This window comes from Alosa alosa, chromosome 5 (assembly GCF_017589495.1).
Source record: "Alosa alosa isolate M-15738 ecotype Scorff River chromosome 5, AALO_Geno_1.1, whole genome shotgun sequence".
Taxonomy (NCBI): Eukaryota; Metazoa; Chordata; class Actinopteri; order Clupeiformes; family Clupeidae; genus Alosa; species Alosa alosa.
In genome coordinates, this window is record NC_063193.1 from 24,180,145 (window position 1) to 24,201,951 (window position 21,807).

Sequence of the window (21,807 nt, forward strand, 5' to 3'; positions counted from 1 at the left end):
AGGGGAGAAGGGAAGGGGAGTAAAGGGAGAGTTTTTTTAAGAATAATAAAGACATACAGTAAACAACAGCAGAGGAGCACCTTGTCAACAGGCAAGGCAGGAAACTGCTTGGAGCCCCAAGACACTAGGGGGGCCCCAAGACATGCTAACATGCTATTCCTGTAGAAAACTTATTAGACATTCTCTGGTTGAGCTCAGCCCAAACGGCTCTGTCTTGCTGCGCCATCTGGTGGACAAACTACGTAACGCCAATACTGGAAATCAGAATATGATTGTGTGTACATGTGTGCGTGCGCATGTGTGTTTGTGTGTGTGTGTGTGTGCCCACCAAATTTCATTTGCCCCGGTGTTTCAGTGTCTTGAGTGCTTTAAACTCTTTCCTAATACCTAATACCTGTTTTCTCAGTCTCTCAAGTCCATATGAGTTAGTCTTCTAATTACAACATTTCTCAGAACAAAGCAGTCAAGACATGGTGTCTCTGCAAACCTCAACCTTCCTGTAAGCATCAGAGGGGCTGCCAAGAGGTGATCTTTGGGTGGGCATTTTGGGGGCGACAACTTAAAAAAAACTAAATGGGCGCAAAAGGTACAACAGGTACAAATTACAATCTGTTGTATTGTAGACCCCATTGGCAGATACACAGGGCCCTACATATTTAGAATTGTGTTAACTGTTAAACCAGGTCAATAAATACAATATGTAGCCTACAGTAGGGTTGCCTATAGTGCCATTTGTACACACACACACACACAAATGCACGCACACACACTAATTAAGACTTCAATGCTCACCAGTCTGGTTTGTTTGTTCCCCTTCCAAATAAAGTGTCTTAGTCTTCAAAAGAGGAGTTCTTACTGTTAGGAGGCTTTACAAAACTAATTCAACTTCAGCTTTTGACTACTGATCAACCGGAACTAGTTAGTTGCACTAACAAATGAGTCCACATATTGGGTAATAAAGCTGCTGTCCCCACCAGACCAATAGGACTACAACAATAGGACAAAAATGTATTTATTTGTATGAGATAATATCTCATTCCTACTGGGTGCCCATTAGTGAACCTAGTTCATCCTTCTTTCCCCATGACAATTTGGAATTCCATTTGAATTAAAGAATGTAAGTGAAATGAAAGTCTCCAGACAATCACTTGTGAAAAATAAAAGGAATACATAGGCATAGTTTAATATAGATTTATTTAATTCATGAGTTTTTCTTTGTGGCAGTACAATCATATAAAACAATCCATAATTTGTTTTAACATATAAACATTCAAAGTTCACTTTACAAATTTCATAAGGCTTTGTGTTCTAGTGGTCACTGAACCACCAAAGAGTTTTTTTTATTTCAATTTTTCCTTGTTACTCCCAGAGTTCAAACTACAGTTCCGAAAGACTGAAAACAAAGCAACGTAGCAAAAAAACATTGAAGACAGGCTGATATGCATGCTAACTAAACCAGACCGCATGTGACTGAGAAACGGGCTTCTAAATAAACTTTGAATTCCAAGGACCAATTTTTCTCAAGAAACCTCGTTATGAGACATTGTTAATGTAGCAGACATCTAATTAAAAGCAGTGTCTACTATTTTAATCCAGTATTTAAGAAATTCAACCAGTTGTTCCCCTCCATGCTGTAGCTGTTCTGTGTGTTTGCAACAAAGGATGTTCAAAAACAGGCTGTGTGAATGGGAAACATAGTGACTTGGAGTCAGGTAATTTGATTAGCCGTTGAGCTCAACATCAATAACCTTTTTGCAAAATCACATATGTTACCTTTAAAACAAGAGTTGTTAATAAAATCTGATTAATTAACATTTACCTTGAGTTGATGTGTCTAACATAGGGAAGTTGTATGCCTTGTTTACAATCCAGAACTAATCTGGATTACCTCTGTAGGCTATGCTCACCTCACTTCCCTCTGTCATCTCCTCTTCCTGTCCCTCTCCTCTTCGCCCTCGCGCTCTCCATTTATCCTCATACGTTTACCTCTCTCAAGCAGGACTCAGGAATCGAGCCCGTTTCAAGCTTTCTTCCCAATAAAAGGTTTTTCTTTGCTACTGCTGCCTTGTGCTTGCTCTGGAGGACTCACTCTTAATGAATTGCCTTGTGACTGTGGTCATTACAATGATGCCATTTAAACAAATGAATAGAAACTTGAATAGAACTCTGAGCTGGATGTCTGGCTGCACCTGGTGGATTCTGAAGTACATAGCAACATCAAGTGAAAACAACAACAGAAACCTTTTAGATGTCACTCAAACCTCTGTGGCTGTGGTGCACCAATAATTATCCATCAGCTACAGCCATTAGTAGAAGAGGACTCCGACTTCTCCCCTTCACTGAGCTGTAATGGTTCAATGGTTTTATGGGAGATCACATGAAACAACAGAGCACTAGCCAACACTCTCATATTCCTTAAATAGCAATAAATAAATAAGTTAAATAAATACATAAACAAACAAACACACATGGCCATTGAAACAATGACAGTCACTGTCACTCAAATTATATAGTATCATTGCGGTGTGGCTGTTTTTTCCCCCCATGCAACAAGAAAGTAAGGCTACAAATATAAATAATGCTACAATGTCATTGGGTAAAACATTTCGGTCTGCCATTTACAAAATGCTATCTATAGTTGTTAATATCGATGTAGCTATGACGGTTAAGATGTACATGTGCAGACGATATTTTGGATGGGGAGTGAGGTTAGCTTATCTTTGTACATGAATATACACACACAAAAGCACAATATTTCCTACAGCATGACTCTAAACATTTTTTTTTTCCAGAAATGATTGTGAAAAGGGAAATTTGGGAAAGTCAGACAAGGACGAGGTCACAATTGAAAAACAGAAAAGTTAAGCAATGTAAGCAATGCTTTGTTTAGTGACAATAAACAGATGCTGTGGTTGAGTGTGTTGTCCCAAACATCACAAAATGGCAGAGAGAGAGACATATTTGGAATACTCTCTCTCTCACACACACATAGGCTCTCTAACAATGGTTGTAAGGGACGAGGCGCTGCTCTAGTTTGCTCTGCACATATCATGCAAGCAGCACAATGTTGATCGGTGCTGTGGCAGATCCATGGGATTATGGTGAGTCATGCAGTGTATGATACGATGGCCTGATCACTAACATCACTGCGGTATTTACAGAATAGCTCATGCAGGTCTTTTCCTCGTGTGTCCGTTGGGAAAATGGCAGCTAGCCTAGTGAAACAGATGCAGAGATGGTACAATATGCTCTATGCTTTTAACACCTGAATATTTGTGAGACTGGTGTCAATACAAGCTTGCATCAGAGAACAAAGGGTGGCAACTTACTGGTTGCATTGCAAAATTCAACTCATCATGACTGAGCTTTTCCAATGATGTTCCTGGATCAGACTGCTGGGTGCACTACCTTATATGTCTGTGTTATTTATGTCCTCAGTGAGACTAGAATATGAGTTTAAAATTACAACATGGCTATATGTTGAGTGTTTTTTTTATTATTAGGTAATCATGATCCCATTAGCTAGGTCACGGAAACAAATGAAATTGACTCTAAACCATTCAAGCACTTAGATTAATGAGCAGATGCACATACAAGTTTGAAGACATATATGGAGTCACAAACACACTATGATGACAACCATGTGTATGAGTAGATACAGTATTAGCAGTTAAGATTTTTTTTTCATTTTGCACAGAGATACATCCCATCAGTTCTCCACCGTCTTTCCTGAGTATGCAGTCTGACCTGACTTATACCTGACCAACTTAATTTTCATTTCCCACAGATCTAACAAGAATGGTTGCTGGACAAAAGGATCTTTTGACATATGATTATATGTTCTATATATCATTGCCTGCATTTATTCCAAATCAGTTTTTAGTAGCTCCTACCAATACAATGCACTTCCCCTCCAAAACCACTCACACTGCCACATGATGGAGAACACTGAACTGCATAATTGGTCATCAGCATGAGTGGACCAGCAAACAGCCTGGTCTGACCTGATATTTGATCTCGGTTGAAGAACAAACACCTTAAAATTTGGACCACCTGTTGTGTCCGCTCAGAATGACATCAGGTAATCTGCAAAAAGTCTCCATTTCAAAATATTGTGCTATTGTATTTCCATAAGAAAACTCAGAGAACTGCTGGTCAAGTTAACATGACGGCAGACAGTAAAAATAGCTCACTTTCCTCCCCCTGTGTCAATAAATAAATTTGTAGATGCTTCTTGCTGAAAAAAATCCTGTCAACAGCAGCTCTTTACATAAAAATGTACAAAACATTTAAAAACTGATTTGAATATCTTTTGTGATATTAACATTATTCTTGTATTTTTTCGTTTGTAAGTATACATATCTAAAAGCCTGAAACTGTCAGGGAGAAAGGGTTGATGTCAGCTGACTCTCTCTTTCTTATTCACACTTTCTTTCTTTCTCTCTCTCCCGCTCTGTCACTTCTCTCACTCCAATCTGCTGCTGAAGCATTCCTCTCCCAACCACCACATCACCCAACTCTGTCCCCATCAGCGCCTGAGAGTGTGAAAACAATCCTTCTTCCCTGTGCCTCTCCCACATCTCCCACAGTAGTCCAGTGATGTTGACGAGAGTCTGTGGCGCCCACTGGTGCTCAGTCTCCCACAATGGCCTCCAGCAGCATGTCCAGCTCGCACAGCAGCCAGCGGCGCATGGGGCAGTAGTAGTCGTAGTGGAACTGCTGGAACTCGGGCGTCTGGCGGATGTCGTGCAGGAAGGCCACGTCCAGTTCGGACTCCAGCAGCAGCAGCATGGTGGGCAGCAGCAGCAGCAGCAGGCCACCGGCGGCCGCCGCCAGCCGGGCAGCCACGCACGCGCACGCCCTGAGCTGCTGCCAGCGGGAGCGCTGGGGCCGGCGCATGGCCAGCCGTGCGGCCTCCATGGCCACCTCGCGCTCCCGCTCCGCCCGCAGCTCGCACTGCACCTCGGGGTCGGCGTGGAGCTCGCGCAGCATGCGGGCTGGGCTCTGGAAGAGGGCGGCCACTCCCCCCTCGCCACTGCCACCGCCGCCACCGTCGTCCACCGGCGTGGGCAGCATGCTGGCGCACGGGCTGTACACCATGTCGGAGATGGTCAGGGCGCCTGAGTCGGCCTCCTCTTCTTCCGCCTCGGGCTCCTCCGCCTCGCGGTTCACTCCTCCCTCTTTCTCCTCGGGTCGCTCCCGTGACCCTGAGCCCTCGGCCGGGACGCTGGCTTCTGCAGGCCCCGCCTCTGTGTGGGCGGAGCCTGTTCGCTCATCAGGCACCGCCTCCGCTGCGTTGATGGATGGCTTCAGAGGAGAGAGATGAACAGAATCCTTCAGGGCCAGAAGACCTGCAGAGGTTACACACAGAAACAGATAGAGAGAAATGTGAGGAAAAGGAATGACATTATTGAAAATTTGGCTGTTTTATGTATCCATATTACATCCATGTGTATTTCTTGTATGTGTAGATTAATTAAATATATAAGTTTTAATGTGATTGAGAACTGAGTGAAGAGAGACCTGTGCATGTGTGTGTGTGTGCATGTGTGTGTGTGTGTGTGTGTTTGTGCAAGCGTTTGTCTGAATATGTGCGCTGGGTTAAAAGCGAACTAAATATAGCCCCAGCTGCCAGGCTGGTGTGGATTAAGACATGTCTCATGGCTAAGTTGTCAGTGACGTCTGCACAAGACTACACTTCTATTCTCATACCCATGTAAGCCACACATACACACACACACACACACACACACACACACACACACACACTTCGTTCTTTCTCTCTCTCTCTCATATCTAAAATTACCAGAGGAAAGCCCCAGAGATTCGTGTATTGCTTCACAGCAGTGTATAGCATTCAGGCCATCATTTCAAACAATAGCAGAAACTTTTGATCGATTCGATTCATAAAACTGAATGAGATGAAGTTTGAGTCAGTCAGACTCATCATTTTACGAATTTTCTTTTCACTTTGGTGAGATTCCTGGTATGTTAAAAATGTGCAACTGCATGTGTGAATTGTGGTAGTAATAGACTTCCGGATACACATCACTGCTGTATGAAATAATGATTACATATAGCCATGCTACCAACTACCAGTCATTCAGACATTAATTAATGGCCAAATATGGTCAAAACAATTCCATGGTTTTGTGTCAATGAAATACATTCAATCTATGTTGAAACAAAGTATGTGAACCCTTGGCTTTAGTGATGAACTACCCAAACCTTCACAACACTTGATATAGGTTAGGATACCATTTGTGTTCATTAGTCTGTTGGAATCCCTAATCCACAGAAGGAGTTGTGATTTTTTAAAAACTGTGTGCAGTGTTAAGATGCCTGATACGGCTGGGCTTACTGACATCAGGAGGTTGGCTACTCTTACTGGTGTACTTGTTGTGTGAGGTTGAATTTCCCTTCAGGGAGATGTGATACAGTAGAGGGTAGAGTTTCCCTTCTGTGGGCTCTTTAGCAGGTGATGTCTATATTTCAGGAGCACATTATCACAAGTCTAATTCAATTAAATCATTACAGAGTAGCACACTGTGCTGTTTTAAATGGGGAAACCTCATGTAACTCTCCCACTCCTCCATCTATCTATCTATCTATCCATCCATCCATCTATCTATCTATCTATCTATCTATCTATCTATCCATTATCTATCTTTCTATCTATCTATCTTTTCCATTTCTTTCTTTTTGATCTCATTTTTGTTTTGTTTTGCTTTCCTCTTCCTGTCATTCCTGGTCCATCCTGTCCTCTCCCTGATGATGAGTTTCTGTCCCAACAGCTCTGGATTAGAACTGATCCCAGATCAGATGTCACCATGTGAGCTGCCTGACCCCTCCTTTGCTGGGTGTTATCCCACAGTATCGATATCTAGCCTCACATCCTACCCGACACTCTAGCCTCAGCACATCACCATAAGGCCCAAAAGTAAGTTAATATGGCCGCCGAAAGGGAGGTATCACTTGCTCAGGTGACCCCAGGTACACGTTGAGAAATGGAGATCTATGTCCCGAGTACAGTAGCGTATCCTAGTGAACAGTAATCCAACTGAAAAGCCCTCACAGGCAGCTGGAGGTAGGAGGCCCATTCAACAGGCTTCAACATACAGGAACTGGCCAAAAAAGTCTTGAAGCTTCGTGTCATTCCAATTTTAATACACATAACTCTTATGTTTGATTTTTATAATGCTCAATGTCAGATGAAATTTAAAGTTTGAAATACAAACATTCCACAGCAATTATCTTAACATTGAGTGTACACGAGCACCTGGTAGTTTCTTGGTGTTTTATGCCCCCAACATTGTCTTCAAGGCAGCGCAACCTGGAAGGCACTAGGGTTAGCCATGGGTTAAGGTTAGGGTTAGGGTTGGGGTTAGGTTTAGGATTAGGTGCCTTTAAGTCAGTGGTGGCAGCGCTGCCTGGAAGACGACGTTGGGGGCATAAAACACCATTGAGCGTACATGGTTTGGTCTAGTTTGGTCAAACTGTAACTAATCCTGACCACTGATCTCCTTTCTCCTGATCTAAAGGGGACCTCAGCCTCCACCCAACCCAGTCCTTACCTGCAGTACACCCAGCGAATGCTCAACTACAATACACCCAGCGTCCACTGTAGTGTGCGCTGCTGCTGTGAGATGGAGAATTCAGCTGATGTTAGCGTGGAGAACGCCGTTGAGAACTGACGAATCGACCTGACCACACTGATGATTAAAAGAATGTGATAGGACTGGAAAACAACACCAGCTGTGCTTAAGGTTATCAATGCCAACTAAATCCTTTTTTTAAGTTATGTAAATACATTCATAGACACATAGTGAAGACCTTTGTTCTGATCCTCCTATCTAATGGCTCAGTGAGTGTTTAATTTAAAAGCTCAGAGCTTTTAAAGCTCAGATGTTGACATTATTGTCCAACCCACCCAAGTGGGTGGGAATGCCTTCCATACCTAAGGTATCCTCAAACCTTGTGGCATCCTAAGTCAATGATATAACTGCAACTGCCATCCAACCCCGTCAAATAGTACTGCACTTTTATTGCACCCAAGCTACTATTTACTTTGATACTCCAGACTCCTAATCAGTACATCACCTCACCTTGCAAAGTTTAGACACCATTGCTTTACCCTCCTCCCAACAGCCTATATACAGTACATAGGTATAGTATATATATACTGAAAATCATATCACCATTATCCATACTGACACTCTCCAATTCCATTACACATTCATTATTGTGATTGCCATTGCATACACTGTGTAAACACACTGTTGCATAATAACATCTGATGGATGTGACACACACACACACACACACATACACACTCTCACACACACACACAGAGGTACCGGCTCCAGAAATGCGTCCCCCATGTCCAAGCAGCCTGACGTAGACGTCTCGGGCGGTGTGGTTGGCCATGCGCAGCTGCAGGTTGTGGCGGACGGTGATTTTCACCTGGCAGCGCATCCCGTCTGACCGCTCCTCCAAACCCTCCAAGCACAAGACCTCGGCCAACGCCTGGTCCACCCTCCGCTGCTCCTCCAGGGGATCCATGCACCCCTCCAGGGCCTCCCCCACGCCCCCCACGCCCCCATGCGCACTCTTCTCCTCCAGCACCTCCATCCGCCCGCCGGATCTCTCGCTGTTGCCCGCTTGCCTGCCCTGCCCTGCCCTGCCCTTCACTCGGACCTCCGGCTCGCTCTGACCTTCTGAGGGGGATGAGCGCTGGGTTTAACACGGCACAACGCTCAAATGTGGGAGTGTCCTGCTGGTTGCCCCTCTCCCTCATTTTGTCTCTCTCTCTCTCTCTCTCTCTCTGTCTTTCTCTCTCACACACACACACACACACACACACACACACACACACACACACACACACACACACACTCAAATGTCAGCAGTGTTCCTAAAGACAGGGGGTTTAGGGACTGGATCAGGCCAAAGGGAGAGCACAGCTATTTATACCCAAGGCACTCGGAACACAAGACTGGGCTAATCTCTGTGCTGATTACACAGGAACACCGGGGAGAGCATTACACTCTCCACTAACCACACACACACACACACCCACACACACACACACACACACACACACACACACACACACACACACACACACACACACACTCACTCACTGCATCTGTCTATTTCACTCTATGTCTTTGTCACTCTTTCTCTAACTCACACACACACACACACACACACACACACACACACACACACACACATATACCCATGTATGTATCACACCTTTTGATAACAAAAGCTCATTTAAGTGCATTACTGTGTAAGCCACTCATCGGGGAATGAAAGTATTCTCACGCTGCGGTTTGATCCGACGAGCTGCAGTGTGAGGCCTGACTGTAGCCACGGCCCTGAGACAGCTTAACAGGCTTTGGACTATGTGGGAAAAGAAAGCAAATGGAAAAATAACACATAAATGAATACATAACATGGAAAATGATAATACTGTGCATTATATTATGCAGCTTCGTTACATGTTCTACGATCCATCTCTACTTGTCTTCATTCGGTGTGACACACATGCACGAAGGCACAACCATTTTACCTAATTAAGAGCATGTACTTTGTCTTTCAGCACAGAGTTCCAGGGGATTATTTTATGCTCAAACTAAATATAGCAGACATGTTGCCCATAAGTGATAATAACATTTGGCATGGCAAGCTGAGGCATGACTAATTTCTTTAACATGGGAGCAAATATAGAGTACTACTCTTGGATTCCATATAGTATTAAACAACCTATTATAATCTTTTATCTCTTTCGTTTCTGAGATGATGGCCTATTTCCTTTGTTCACCGCATTATTTTTTGCTTGAGGATGAGTTGGGATCAACATAATCGCATGACAGTGCTCACTAGTCCACGAGGAACAGAGATTAACATTTTAGTTATGTTACTCCACCACTAGTGCCTTCATTAAAGACTGCAACAGAGAATAGACGTCACTACTCTAACTCAAGCACCTAAAACACTGGCTCTGTTACTGCTGAGTCATAACTGGGGTTATTTGAGACCTCAGCGGAACTTCCATACCCAGTGCAAAACCTGACGTCACTGTGAGGCCTCACTGGTGGTCTCCATGGCTACACACTTGATGGCTCATGGCTCTACCTATCCTGTCAGCTGGAATCAATAATCCATCAGAGAGCATGCAAGCTCATGTAAAACACCGCTATGAGGAAAACGTGGCAACATCTGATCTGACATTTCAAATTAATGTCACAGTCTAATCACCCCAGCCTCAGGATGAGCAGGGCTACTGGACAACAGCAGAGTCTGGAAACGCATACATTTGTAACATTAATAGAGAGCAATGAAGCATTTAAAATAGTGACATATAGTAGTACTAATTCAACACATGTTCAGGGATGGCTGGGCCTCTGTTTGCTCCTCAATCACTTTACACAACAATAACAATGACAAAAAGATCAAAGCCTAACAATCTCTATTCAACAGGGTCAAATGATCATACAGCTGATGTGAGACTTCAGTGAGGATATCATGGAAATGTTCAACTCGTCTAATTCCTCAAAGAGCAAAAGCTCTTATTAGTGAGTGGCTCACTGGACCTGGAGGCATCTTCACAGCTCTCATTCTGTGGTGTTGATGGAAAAAAAATCTCTCTTTGGCACGAACATCCATGAAGTTTTGGGTGCTGCTGCAGTGCTCTCACAGCTCTTTAGATTTCCTCAGATCAAACCTTTTCACTCACAGTCAGGGTCCTGTTTTTGCTTGGCAACAACTACTGGCAAATTATTTTCCAAATCATCACCTCTGAGGAGTGTACCTTACAGCCAGTGTGTGTGTGTGAGAGAGAAGATTGCTGCATCAAATATGACAGACACAGAAACACACAAACACACACACACACACACACACACACACATACACAGAGACACACACCTTGTCTGGGAGACTGTTAGCAATCACTGGAGCTGTCAGGTCTTTGAAACATAGCCAAGATTAAATTGATTTTTTAAGGTCACATATATGCCTCAGGCACGGTGGCAGTCAAGTAGCTTGGCTATGAATAGAGTGTGAACTTGGCAGTGAAGATGTGATGGTGTAATGCTACAAAACAATGTGTTTGCATGCTGGAAGGACGCGAGGACAGGACTAGGAGATGAGGAGATGAAGGCACCTGAGGGGGCTAACGAGGCCAAACTCAGAAGGGCAGGCACAAGTCTAAGCTGTACCCTTTCTTTAAAAGCCGATAGTCCCTCCTGCCTTCTGTCAAGCAGTCGAGAAATTTGATCTTAGAATGTGCACACACACACACGCATGTTAGATCTCTGTACACACAAAGACACAGACACAGCTGCAGACACACACATACACATACAGTACACACACTTGTGTGAGAGAGACCTCTGCACACACACAGACAGACAGACAGACAGACAGACAGACACACACACACACACACACACACACACAGACAGACACACACGTATGCTGTCAGCATGGCGTCAACAGAGATAATGGGCATGGTATTTTTGGCACACTGATTGGGGTCTCTGGGGAAACAGGACCTGACAGCCCCATTGGCTGCTCAATTTTCACAACCAACCTAATTCTAACCCTATAGGGCCTTTGTGTGTGAGTGTGTGCGTGTGTGTATTTCATTAAATAACTTCAAATAATTTGCCTGAATATGTTTTCTTGAAGGCAGAGATGTATTACTTTTATCTTGTCTACTGCTGGCTTTTTACTTATCTAAACTAATCATGTTTTAAAGAGTTCAGGGTGGATGGTAGAGAGACCATGAAGGTTTTTTCTAGAAACAATAGCAATGATCAGTGTGCAATCTCCAGCCTAATTCTTGACAAGGTTCGAGAGTTGTTACAAGTTTCCCAAAATGTGAGGGAAAGTAAAGACATTTTTGTGAAAACAACTGCATCATTTTGAGTGTTTGTGTGTGTGTTTGTGTAATGCATGTATGGATGTCCCAAATGAACACACAATAGTTAGAGAGAGAGAGGGAGAGAGAGTTAGAGAGAGAGTTAGAGAGAGAGAGAGAGAGAGAGAGAGAGAGAAAGATAGAGAGAAAGAGTGAATGTGCATCTGAGAGAGTTCCTACCATTGTCTGCAACAGTGTGTCTGTTGTCTGCAGGCAGTAGAGGCTCCATGTTCATAATCAGTTGCTTGTGACTGAGTGAGCTGAAACTTTTACTCTGACAAAATCCAGCCCTGAAAATCACACACACACTTCTGAGAGAGGGCCTCACTCATGCACACACAAACTTTACACAATAGATTTAGAACATTTTGGTATGGATCGGTATGGACCGTACATACAGTCATTGGTTTGGACACATATGAGTGTATGGTGCTAACCTGTGAACTTCCGGAGGTTCCCTCTGGATCTTAGAGCTGGCCTCAATCACCTCTTTAGCTACCCGCCCACTACAAACACAGAGAGAGTCACGTGTACAGAATCACACACAATACTATCATCATCAATCTCGAAGTGGTTCCATGGAACATGAGAGTTCTCAAACTTCCAAGTTTCCAAGAGCATGCTCACTTTAACTAAACAATTCATAAACAGATTCCACAAACTTACCATTCAACAAAGAATCAACCAGTTTGAACCAGTTCAGTAAGCTGCTACAGTAATCAGTTACATGATAACCTGCATTTTCTGATCATAATGGATGAAACAACAGCTGCACAACTTTCCTCTCAGATATTGTGTACCAGCAGCTAAATATTGAGGGGGGCGCTGTTCTGAGACACCGGGCCCTATCTTGCACCCTGGCGCATAGCGTAAAACTCATTTTCCACCCGGCGCAAAGGTTATTTTTCGTTTTTTGTCATTTCCGTTTATTTTTTAAACAATGCGCCCAGGGATGTGGCAATTAACAACCTAGGGAGTGGCCTAGCGCACTGTCTAAAAATCGCTATTGTACACCACCTAAAACGCATTACGCCACTGACCAAGAGAAACCTGGTCAGAAGTCTATGGCGAGTTGTTTATGTTATTTTAAGGGCCATATTTTGCACCCTGGCACATGACGTAAAACTCGTTTTCCACCCGGCGCAGTGTATTTAGTTTTTTTGCACGTTTATTTTGCAATTTTGTTTATTTTTTTTTATTTGTTATTTTGTTTATTTAACAATGCGCCCAGGGGTGTGGCAATTAACAACTTAGGGAGTGGCCTAGCGCATTGTCTAAATCGCTATTGTACACCTGGTCAGAATTCTATGGCGAGTTGTTTATATGTCATTTTAAGAGCGCTTTGTCAACAGTCATATTGGCGGGTGCACGCACCATCCTTCTATCATCCATGAACGTTTAAATGATGTTACGCCCCAAACACACCCATGACTGATTAAGAAACCTAGGAACACCTTGTTGCGCCATGCGCTCGACATTTGATATGTGAATTGGACATCCTACTAAATTTGAATAAGCTTTTGACGAGTGACGATGCGTTTTAGACTGTCATGATAGGGCCCACCCAGACACTGTGAGGGAACGAATTTTCATTCCAAGATTACAAGCTCTGGCACACACCCGAAAGCTACAATTTAGGGCACTTGGCACATAAATAAATGTCCAACATGAATGATTTATTGTGCCACTTAAATCTACTCTTTGTTGAGGTGTGGCTTTACAGACCCATATGGGGGAGACACAAACACCAACAAATTACATTACTCATATTACAGAGGAAACTGATTGGAGAAGCTAGGACAAGCTTACAAGCTTGCAAATAGCTCGATAAATCAATGACATAAAAACAGTACAAGAAACAAAGGTGTCAGTGAGTTACAGCTTATTAGGACATAGCTTGACTGGGCATCAGCATTGACTGAAACCTGGAGGGTACTGGACTTAAAAGTAAGTAAGTATAAGTATATATACTCTTTTGATCCCGTGAGGGAAATTTGGTCTCTGCATTTATCCCAATCCGTGAATTAGTGAAAACACACACACACACACACACACACAGTGAGGTGAAGCACACACTAATCCCACTAATTCAGCCGTGCCTGGTCGGGGGTTCGAACCGGCAACCCTTCGGTTACAAGTCCGAAGCGCTAACCAGTAGGCCACAGCTCCCCCTAAAAAACACTTAAAGGGATACAGATGGCCGGGTGGACCACAGGAGCTGTGTGGAGAATGGATGAACTGGTTTAGCCTTAGATCACCAGCTCAGACAGACTGACTGATATTGCTAATGACTGTGGTTTGGCTGTCTACAGCAGCGATGAGCTGTGATCGCTGCGGAGTTGGCGTGCACGACAGATAAGCACACACTCACCTGTATCGGAACCGGCACCCTTTGAAGAAGATGTTGCTACTGGAGACGGTCTTTATCTGGCTCGACTTGGCACATCTGATTGAAAACATCAGAGATTTCCAGTCATTATTATAACCATACAGATTGTGTACAGACATCAGAGATTTCCAGTCATTATTATAACCATACAGATTATGTACAGACAGCTTCTGATGAGTCTAAAGCTGCTGTTTGGGCTTGGTCTTTAAGACTGATTCTCTAAACATGACATTTCATTATTTTGAGAGAATTACAGTAGGGGTCAAATCATAGACATTTCTTATGAAAAACCCAATCCTCCCCTCTGTTCCTCTCTACTTTCTCGTTCCATCTTACATCGCCAGGAAACAAGAGACACACAACTGTTATAGGCAGGAAGGAGAGGGACAAAGAGGAGAAGAAAGAAAGAAAGAATGGGAGAAAAAGAAAAAAGAGGCAGAAAGTCAACCGAGGACAAAGGAAGGAGGAGAGGCTGTGGGGGCACATATGAAGAAAGGCTCACTTGTAAAAGGCCTGATTTTCAACTCCACATTTCCACAAATGTTTGCATGCTGCTGGCGTGGAGGTGTGGAAGGTCAACACCAGTTTCTTCTGCAGAGAGAGAGAGAGAGAGAGAGAGGGTGGGTGAGATCAATTCCACATTGGGACAGAAGGCACAACCCAGCACTAGAGAGGAGTAACGGGCTGACAGAGATGGACCGTGCTGACCATGAATCACACAGTGGAGCAGGAACAGTAAAATGGTGTGAGGGTGCAAAGAAAACGCTGATCTGACACCTTTCCCATCACATATACAAAGATGGGTACACAGAAGGGAGGGAGAAAGGATTGGGAGAGCTGGATGGATGGATGAATTTCAGATGGAGAAGGATAGGAGAGAGACAGGCAATAGTGAGCAGAGGGAGACATGGAGGCAGAAAAGGAGAAATGGGTCTCCAGAGACGAGACGAGACGAGACGAGAGGAGAGCAAGAGGATATCCAGCCATTTATGGGAGATGGATGGTGAAGGAGAGAGTTGATCGATGAGAGAATAACAGCAGCTTTCACTCTTTGGCCTGTACCAGGCAAGGCACACGCCTGTAATGGGCTTTGTTGCTTCTAATATTATTCTGTGAATCCATAGAATTTAAGCTATTGGGATTTGTAAGGCAGTGTAAGATGTGGATTTGTAAGGCAGTGTAGGATGTGGATTTGTAAGGCAGTGTAAGATGTGGATTTGTAAGGCAGTGTAAGATGTGGATTTGTAAGGCAGTGTAAGACGTACAATACTCAGACCAGCTATCGCTTTGATGTTCACTTATATTGTGCTGACAGATGCAAATGAGCACAGACATGTAACAGATAAATTGGTACTATGTTCTAAATCCACACAGAACACACTTACTGTTCTGTCACTACTAGCTAAATAGTGCGCAACCCTTGAAATCTATCCAGATCTAAAACTTGAGCCAGGCTCTGTTCCATTTACCGCTCACCACCCAGATCATGTAGTGCCCTGCGGGATCAATACCGTGCCGACAGACATGCAGTGCTCTGTCTGACCTGCAGAGGGCAGCGCTACATCTGGCTGCCTCCCAGCACGCTGGTCTGAGGTCAGTGCAACAGGATATCATAATGTCATTACAGAGCTGGAAACGAGAGGGGCGCTTCCATGAAACCATTACACCATAACAGACAAGAGCAGCCTAACAGGGTTCAGAGGAGCTTGGAGATAGGAATGGGGTGGGGTTGGGGAGTCTAATATATAAGTGAGCAGATATCACAGATATCAAGAGATAGAGGGAGTGGAAGAGGAAGAGAGGAGGAGAGAGGGATGGGAGGAGGCAGAGGAGGAGAAATCTTTCCTGCAGGATGGTATGGTTGGACACAGTGAGGTGTTAACACTCACTCACAACAATTCCACCACAGACACATGGGAGCTACAAAGATGCGTGGGGCTATGAAAATGAATGCATATAGTGCAAATATATAAAATACATGTGTGTGTCTGTGTGCGTGTTCGTTTGTTTCTGTGTTTGTTTGTTTGTTTGTGTGTGTTTGTGTGTGTGTGAAAGAGAGTCTATGTGTTTTAAAGGACCAAATTGTTATCATACAGACACCTGAGATGATAAATGTTAACTCTCTAATAAAGAACAAACTCTCTCTAACTCTCTCTCAACTACTGACACACAGCTAACATTGTGCTCTCCCTCCAACACCAAGACGGTTGCTGTATCTACTCAACAGATGGTTGAAATCCTTTTAATCAGTAGCAGATTAAAAAACTCAATGGGAAAAGAATCACTCTCTCGCTCTCACACACACATACACACACCCACGCACGCACGCACATACACACACACACACAGAGCTCTGCGAAATTCACAAGGGAGAGAAGCTGTACCCATGAGAGCTTCAGAACCGTCACACAGCACAGTGTTACACACTGCACAAGCACATGTTAATGCCGTCATTCACATCACACCATCTCAGATACACTGGAATGTTCCAATGTTGTTAGTGTTCATATGTTGAACTCATATATAAGGATAACCTGTATTACTTACTGCTGTAACCAATTTCAGTCCCAGCACAGTACATTAGCTGTAGATGGCAAAAATCTTTGAATATCACCACATACCCAACAAGAATAGATTGTTTACCTTTTGTTTTTACAGCTTGGTCACCAATTAGATAAGTCAAAAAGCTCTGAAACCCTCCTGTAATATTCCCCACATATGGGTTTCCATGATTACTTTTTACACGTTAAGGGCTGTTCACACCAAGAACGATAACTATAACGATATCTTTAAACAAATATCGTTCTCGTTAATATGAATGGCGGCGTTCACACATGAACTATAACGATAACGTCATGAAGAACGATATCGTTGTGGATCCCTTTCAGAGCGATTTTGAGAATGATAAAAAGCTAACAGCCAATCAGAACCCATCACATTTTAGCCATCACATTCATTAACACAAGGAGAGGCTTTGCTTATCGTTGGTCAGTGTGGACCCTTTTATCGTTATGCTTATAGTTATCGTTATAGTTATCGTTCTTGGTGTGAATGGCCCAGACCTCTGGTCATTCTGACGCCATGTGATGGTGATGTGCATAACATGTTGTTGCTGTTGACTACAGGAGGGTAATGGGAGGTCTCGGGCAGTCTTATGGCTGCTTTATGGAGCATTGTGAGGCCTCTGTGGGTTTGTGAGGTGCTCATGGTTGGGAGTCCTGGCTTTTAGCATTTCAGATTAACACTCACATATTTAACACGATTGAGAGCAAAATTGACCAATCAGATGCAGGGAGCCACAACACAAGGCACAAGTTGAACAGTGGGAACAGAGGGGAACAGCATGTGAGGAAAGGAAAGGGGTGAAGAATTGTAACATATAGAAGGTGTATGTGTGTGTGTATGTGTGTGTGTGTGTGTGTGTGTGTGTGTGTGTGTGTGTGTGTGTGTGTGTGTGTGTGTGTGTGTGTGTGTGTGTGTGTGTGTGTGTGTGTGTGTGTGTGTAAAGAATTGTAACATACAGAAGGTTTGTGTGTGTGTGTGTGTGTGTGTGTGTGTGTGTGAGTTTGAGTATGTGCATGCATGTGTGTGACTGATTGAATGTGAGCATTTTTGACAGAAAGAGAAAAGCTGAAAGAAAAGAGCATGTGTGCAATATGGAGAGAATATGCATTTACTCACCAGAGACAGAAGATGTACAGATGGAAAGAGTAAACAAAGGATGAACAGAAATAAAGGGAGAGAGAGAGAGCAGACAGAAGCAGATGTGACATTGAGTAAGAAGCACACTGACGCCCATCAGCCACAGTGACAATGAGAGAAGAGATGGTGCAGAACATGACGGAAGCGTCTGCAAACAGGTCTGACTAAAACATGGTCCTGCTGCCAAAATGGACAGAATAACGTTTTAAACTCCTGTAGAAACCACTGGCCTCTGTGTGGATGCTTTACACCAGGGAGATACTGTCCATGCCCTCGTTAGCATTGTGATGTTGGTTGGCATCAGTCAAACCTACCAACATTTTTTTTTATGTAAAACAGTTAATTGCCTAGTGAGCACTGATGCTAGTGGATCTCTGAAGGCCAGTGCGTGTCTGTGTGTGTGTGTGTGTGTGTGTGTGTGTGTGTGTGTGCGCGCGGATGCATACTGACGCAACCAAAGCCATTCAACAGTTATAAGCAGTTACCATGGAGAGACATCTGTGCCTTTCCTCACACACCCACATACGCACACAGGGCTGAGGACAGATCCATTTCAAAATCACACACACACACTCACTCATTCACTCACTCACTCACTCACTCACTCACACCGCAGTGTATAATCTTTCATAATCAGGAGGATATAAAAGAATACACACACATATGGATGCACACTGAAAAACACATGCTCAGATAAAGCCAAAGTACAGTAAATCTAAAATATTTCACAGAATATAAGCAAGTATTGTTCAAGTATTGTTCTGTTCTTACAACTTGGTTGGAGAATGCAAACATTCTCAGTTATTGTGCATGAGACTATCGGCATCAATACACAGCCTACCTCTTTTTGCAGACCAATCACATAAAACGTCTTCCCCTCAAACTTGAGTTTGTTGACATCAGCCCTGAAATATACCGCACAAACACACAAAAAAAATCATCACGTTCTGCCACACATACACATGAACAAGTTCACACACACACATATACACACACAGACACAGACACAGAAACAGACACACGCACACAAACACAAACACAAACACACACATACACACACACACATTTGGAGGATTGAGTTGGGAGGTTACCATTTGAGCAGGTGAATGCGCTTGTTCCCCTGAAAGACCACAAAGCCTCGGGCAGTGAATCCAAGGAAGGCAGTGGCTCCTGTGAAATCCTAAAGCACAAAGACGGACATGGTGTGGCGGGGGAGAGATGTGTGAGGACAAACAGAACCTTTAGCAGAGGGTCATTTGTGAAGACAAGAGAATGTGGGGATTGCTGAAGCTTGTAAACTTCAGAAGTCAAAAGCCTGAACAAAACAGTTTTGTGTGTGTGTGTGTGTGTCTGTGAGAGAGTGAGAGAGAGTGTGAGAGAGAGAGAGATGGGGATGGAGAGAAAGAGATGGTGAGAGAGAAAAAGGAGGAGAGAAGGAGAGCAAAATAGAGAGCATAGGGGAACAAGAGGATGTGCATGGGTGTTCAAGGATATGTGGAGACAAAAGGTGGAGTATAAATGGGGATGGACTACTTCATGTGCATCTGAGGGCCTCTGGGAGATGAAGTGAGATGCATGTGGGAGAGACAGGAACCAAGTGAGGACTAAACAATAGTCTACTTGAGAAAGGTGGGGAAGGAACTGACAGGGAGTAAAGAATAGTCTGTGTGTGTGTGTGTGTGTGTACATGCGCAAACATGTGTCAGAGATGCAAAGACATCTATAGATCTATTCAACTGCATAAACAGGTGGCACTGACAGAACATTGAGCTAAAGGTAACTTGGGGACAAACAAAAATGTAAAAAACAAGTTTTAGAGTCAACATTTTGTACGGCATTACGCAAACGTCTGATTCATTTTCATTTCAAAGTATCTGCGTTGGTTTTGAATGGAAACCCTCTAGGAACAGATTGAAACGGTCTATAATGAGCAAACTCATTACAATACCTATGTTGTTTACACACTTCAAATAAAAGAGGCAGCCGGACACAATCACACTAAGTGTTGGATACTTGGCAGGTGCAAGGGTACTAAGCATTGCTGTGTATGCTGGCCAAAAAGTAGAACGCAGTCTATCAAATTCCCAGAAGAGCTCCCTTTTCACACTCATCTTAAATATGCCTGAGAGTTGAGACACAGGGCCAGGCAGTCTCTGGCAAGACACAGGGATCGCGTCTCTAACGAGTCCCTCAAATAAGGACAGGCCTTTGAGGCACAGATATGGGTGTGTGCTAACATAACAGATTAAGTATTCGCTCGGATCATCTTAATCAGAATCAGAATAGCAGTTTTTTGGCCAAGTATGTTAACACTCACAAGTGATTTGGTTCTCTCTCAGCTTTATGTGGTCATGCAAACCCAGTCTGAGACAGAACGGACGACAGAAAGAATGTGTGGTCAGGCCAATCTCACCAGCAGTGGATCAATAACAACTACTGGATGAGGAGCTTTAAAATGGTTCACGCTCATGTTCATGATATAGTGCAACAATTTATGGTATGGTCAACCATTAGTGCATTGTTCGTTGGTGTTTTGGGTTCCCTTGAGGAAAATATGTCTTTGGGCTGGTGCAGTCATGGCACAGGCAGTATTACAGTTTTCTACTAAATGCTAAAACAGCCAGTTTCACGCACATGGATTGAGCCTAGTACTAGACTAAATGAGATTTCCATTGAAGGTTTCGGACTAGGCTTAATCCATGTACGGAAAATTCACAATTTATCCCCTCCAGGCACACTCTCCTCACGCTGGAGCAGGTGTGGCGTACCTTGCAGGGGTGTGGATCCACTCCGTATGTGTCAAGTGTGTGTGCCCTCTGGAGGAGGTTGAGCTCAGCCATGGCAGCACTAAGTCCTCTGCTCGGGGGGGGACACATACACACACACACACGTGACAAACACAGCGTCTTAAGACCATACTCAAGAGGAGGAACCAGAACAACTCTTAGGATCATAAAGTCTACATAAATATGCATGGTGAGCTAACTGGAAATACATTCTTTAACAAACTAAAATGGAACAAAGAATTGACTAAGTATCTCGAGGGTGTCTTTAAGTCAGCAATATTTCCTTTTGGTGCAACACAGAGATGCACAGAAGATGGAAATGATAGTGACTACTCTGGAGCGTCAGGCTGCTCTGCACTCCTGTTCTCACAGTATTTACTGATGTTATTTAAAGAGCTGTCAAGCACACTCCCAAAGCACACTCCCAAAGCACACTCCCAAAGCACACTCCCAAAGTGACACTCCCAAAGCACACTCCCAAAGCACACTCCCAAAGCACACTCCCAAAGCACACTCCCAAAGCACACTCCCAAAGCACACTCCCAAAGCACCTCCCAAAGAAGCACACTCCCAAAGCACACTCCCAAAGCACACTCCCAAAGCACACTCCCAAAGCACACTCCCAAAGCACACTCCCAAAGTGACACTGGATAAGCCATGGTGACGTAAACCGGCTCTGAAACCCAATATCATAATGATCCCTCTCTCTCTCTCTCTCTCCCTCTCTCTCTCTCTCTCTCTCTCTCCTCTCTCCCTCTCTCTCTCTCTTTCTCTCTCTCCCCTCTCCCTCTCTCTCTCTACTTCTCTCTCTCTCTTCTCTCTCTCTCCCTCTCTCCCTCTCTCTCTCCCTCTCTCTCTCTCTCTCTCTCTCTCTCTCCCTCTCTCCCTCTCCCTCCCTCTCTCTCTCTCTCTCTCTCTCTCTCTCTCTCCCTCTCTCTCTCTCTCTCTCTATCTCTCTCTCTCTCTCTCTCTCTCTCTCATACAAACACACACACACA

General features: G+C 43.9%; 1 protein-coding gene across 2 annotated transcripts in view; it reads right to left on the minus strand.

The window, feature by feature from the left end:
- Positions 1-3,140: 3,140 nt before the first annotated feature.
- The window catches only part of frmd3 (FERM domain containing 3), a 39,922-nt gene continuing 21,255 nt past the window's right edge, over positions 3,141-21,807 (minus strand). The window contains exons 7-14 of one of the 2 annotated variants that reach the window (XM_048243862.1): positions 20,792-20,879; positions 19,115-19,203; positions 18,865-18,928; positions 14,824-14,909; positions 14,304-14,378; positions 12,370-12,438; positions 12,113-12,222; positions 3,141-5,351 (exon numbers count right to left, since the gene is read on the minus strand). In XM_048243862.1, coding sequence (XP_048099819.1) covers positions 4,633-5,351; positions 12,113-12,222; positions 12,370-12,438; positions 14,304-14,378; positions 14,824-14,909; positions 18,865-18,928; positions 19,115-19,203; positions 20,792-20,879 — 1,300 coding nt within the window. In that variant the 3' untranslated portion in view covers positions 3,141-4,632. Of the gene's footprint in view, positions 5,352-12,112; positions 12,223-12,369; positions 12,439-14,303; positions 14,379-14,823; positions 14,913-18,864; positions 18,929-19,114; positions 19,204-20,791; positions 20,880-21,807 lie in introns of both variants that reach the window. The other variant, XM_048243861.1, reaches the window with a different exon arrangement.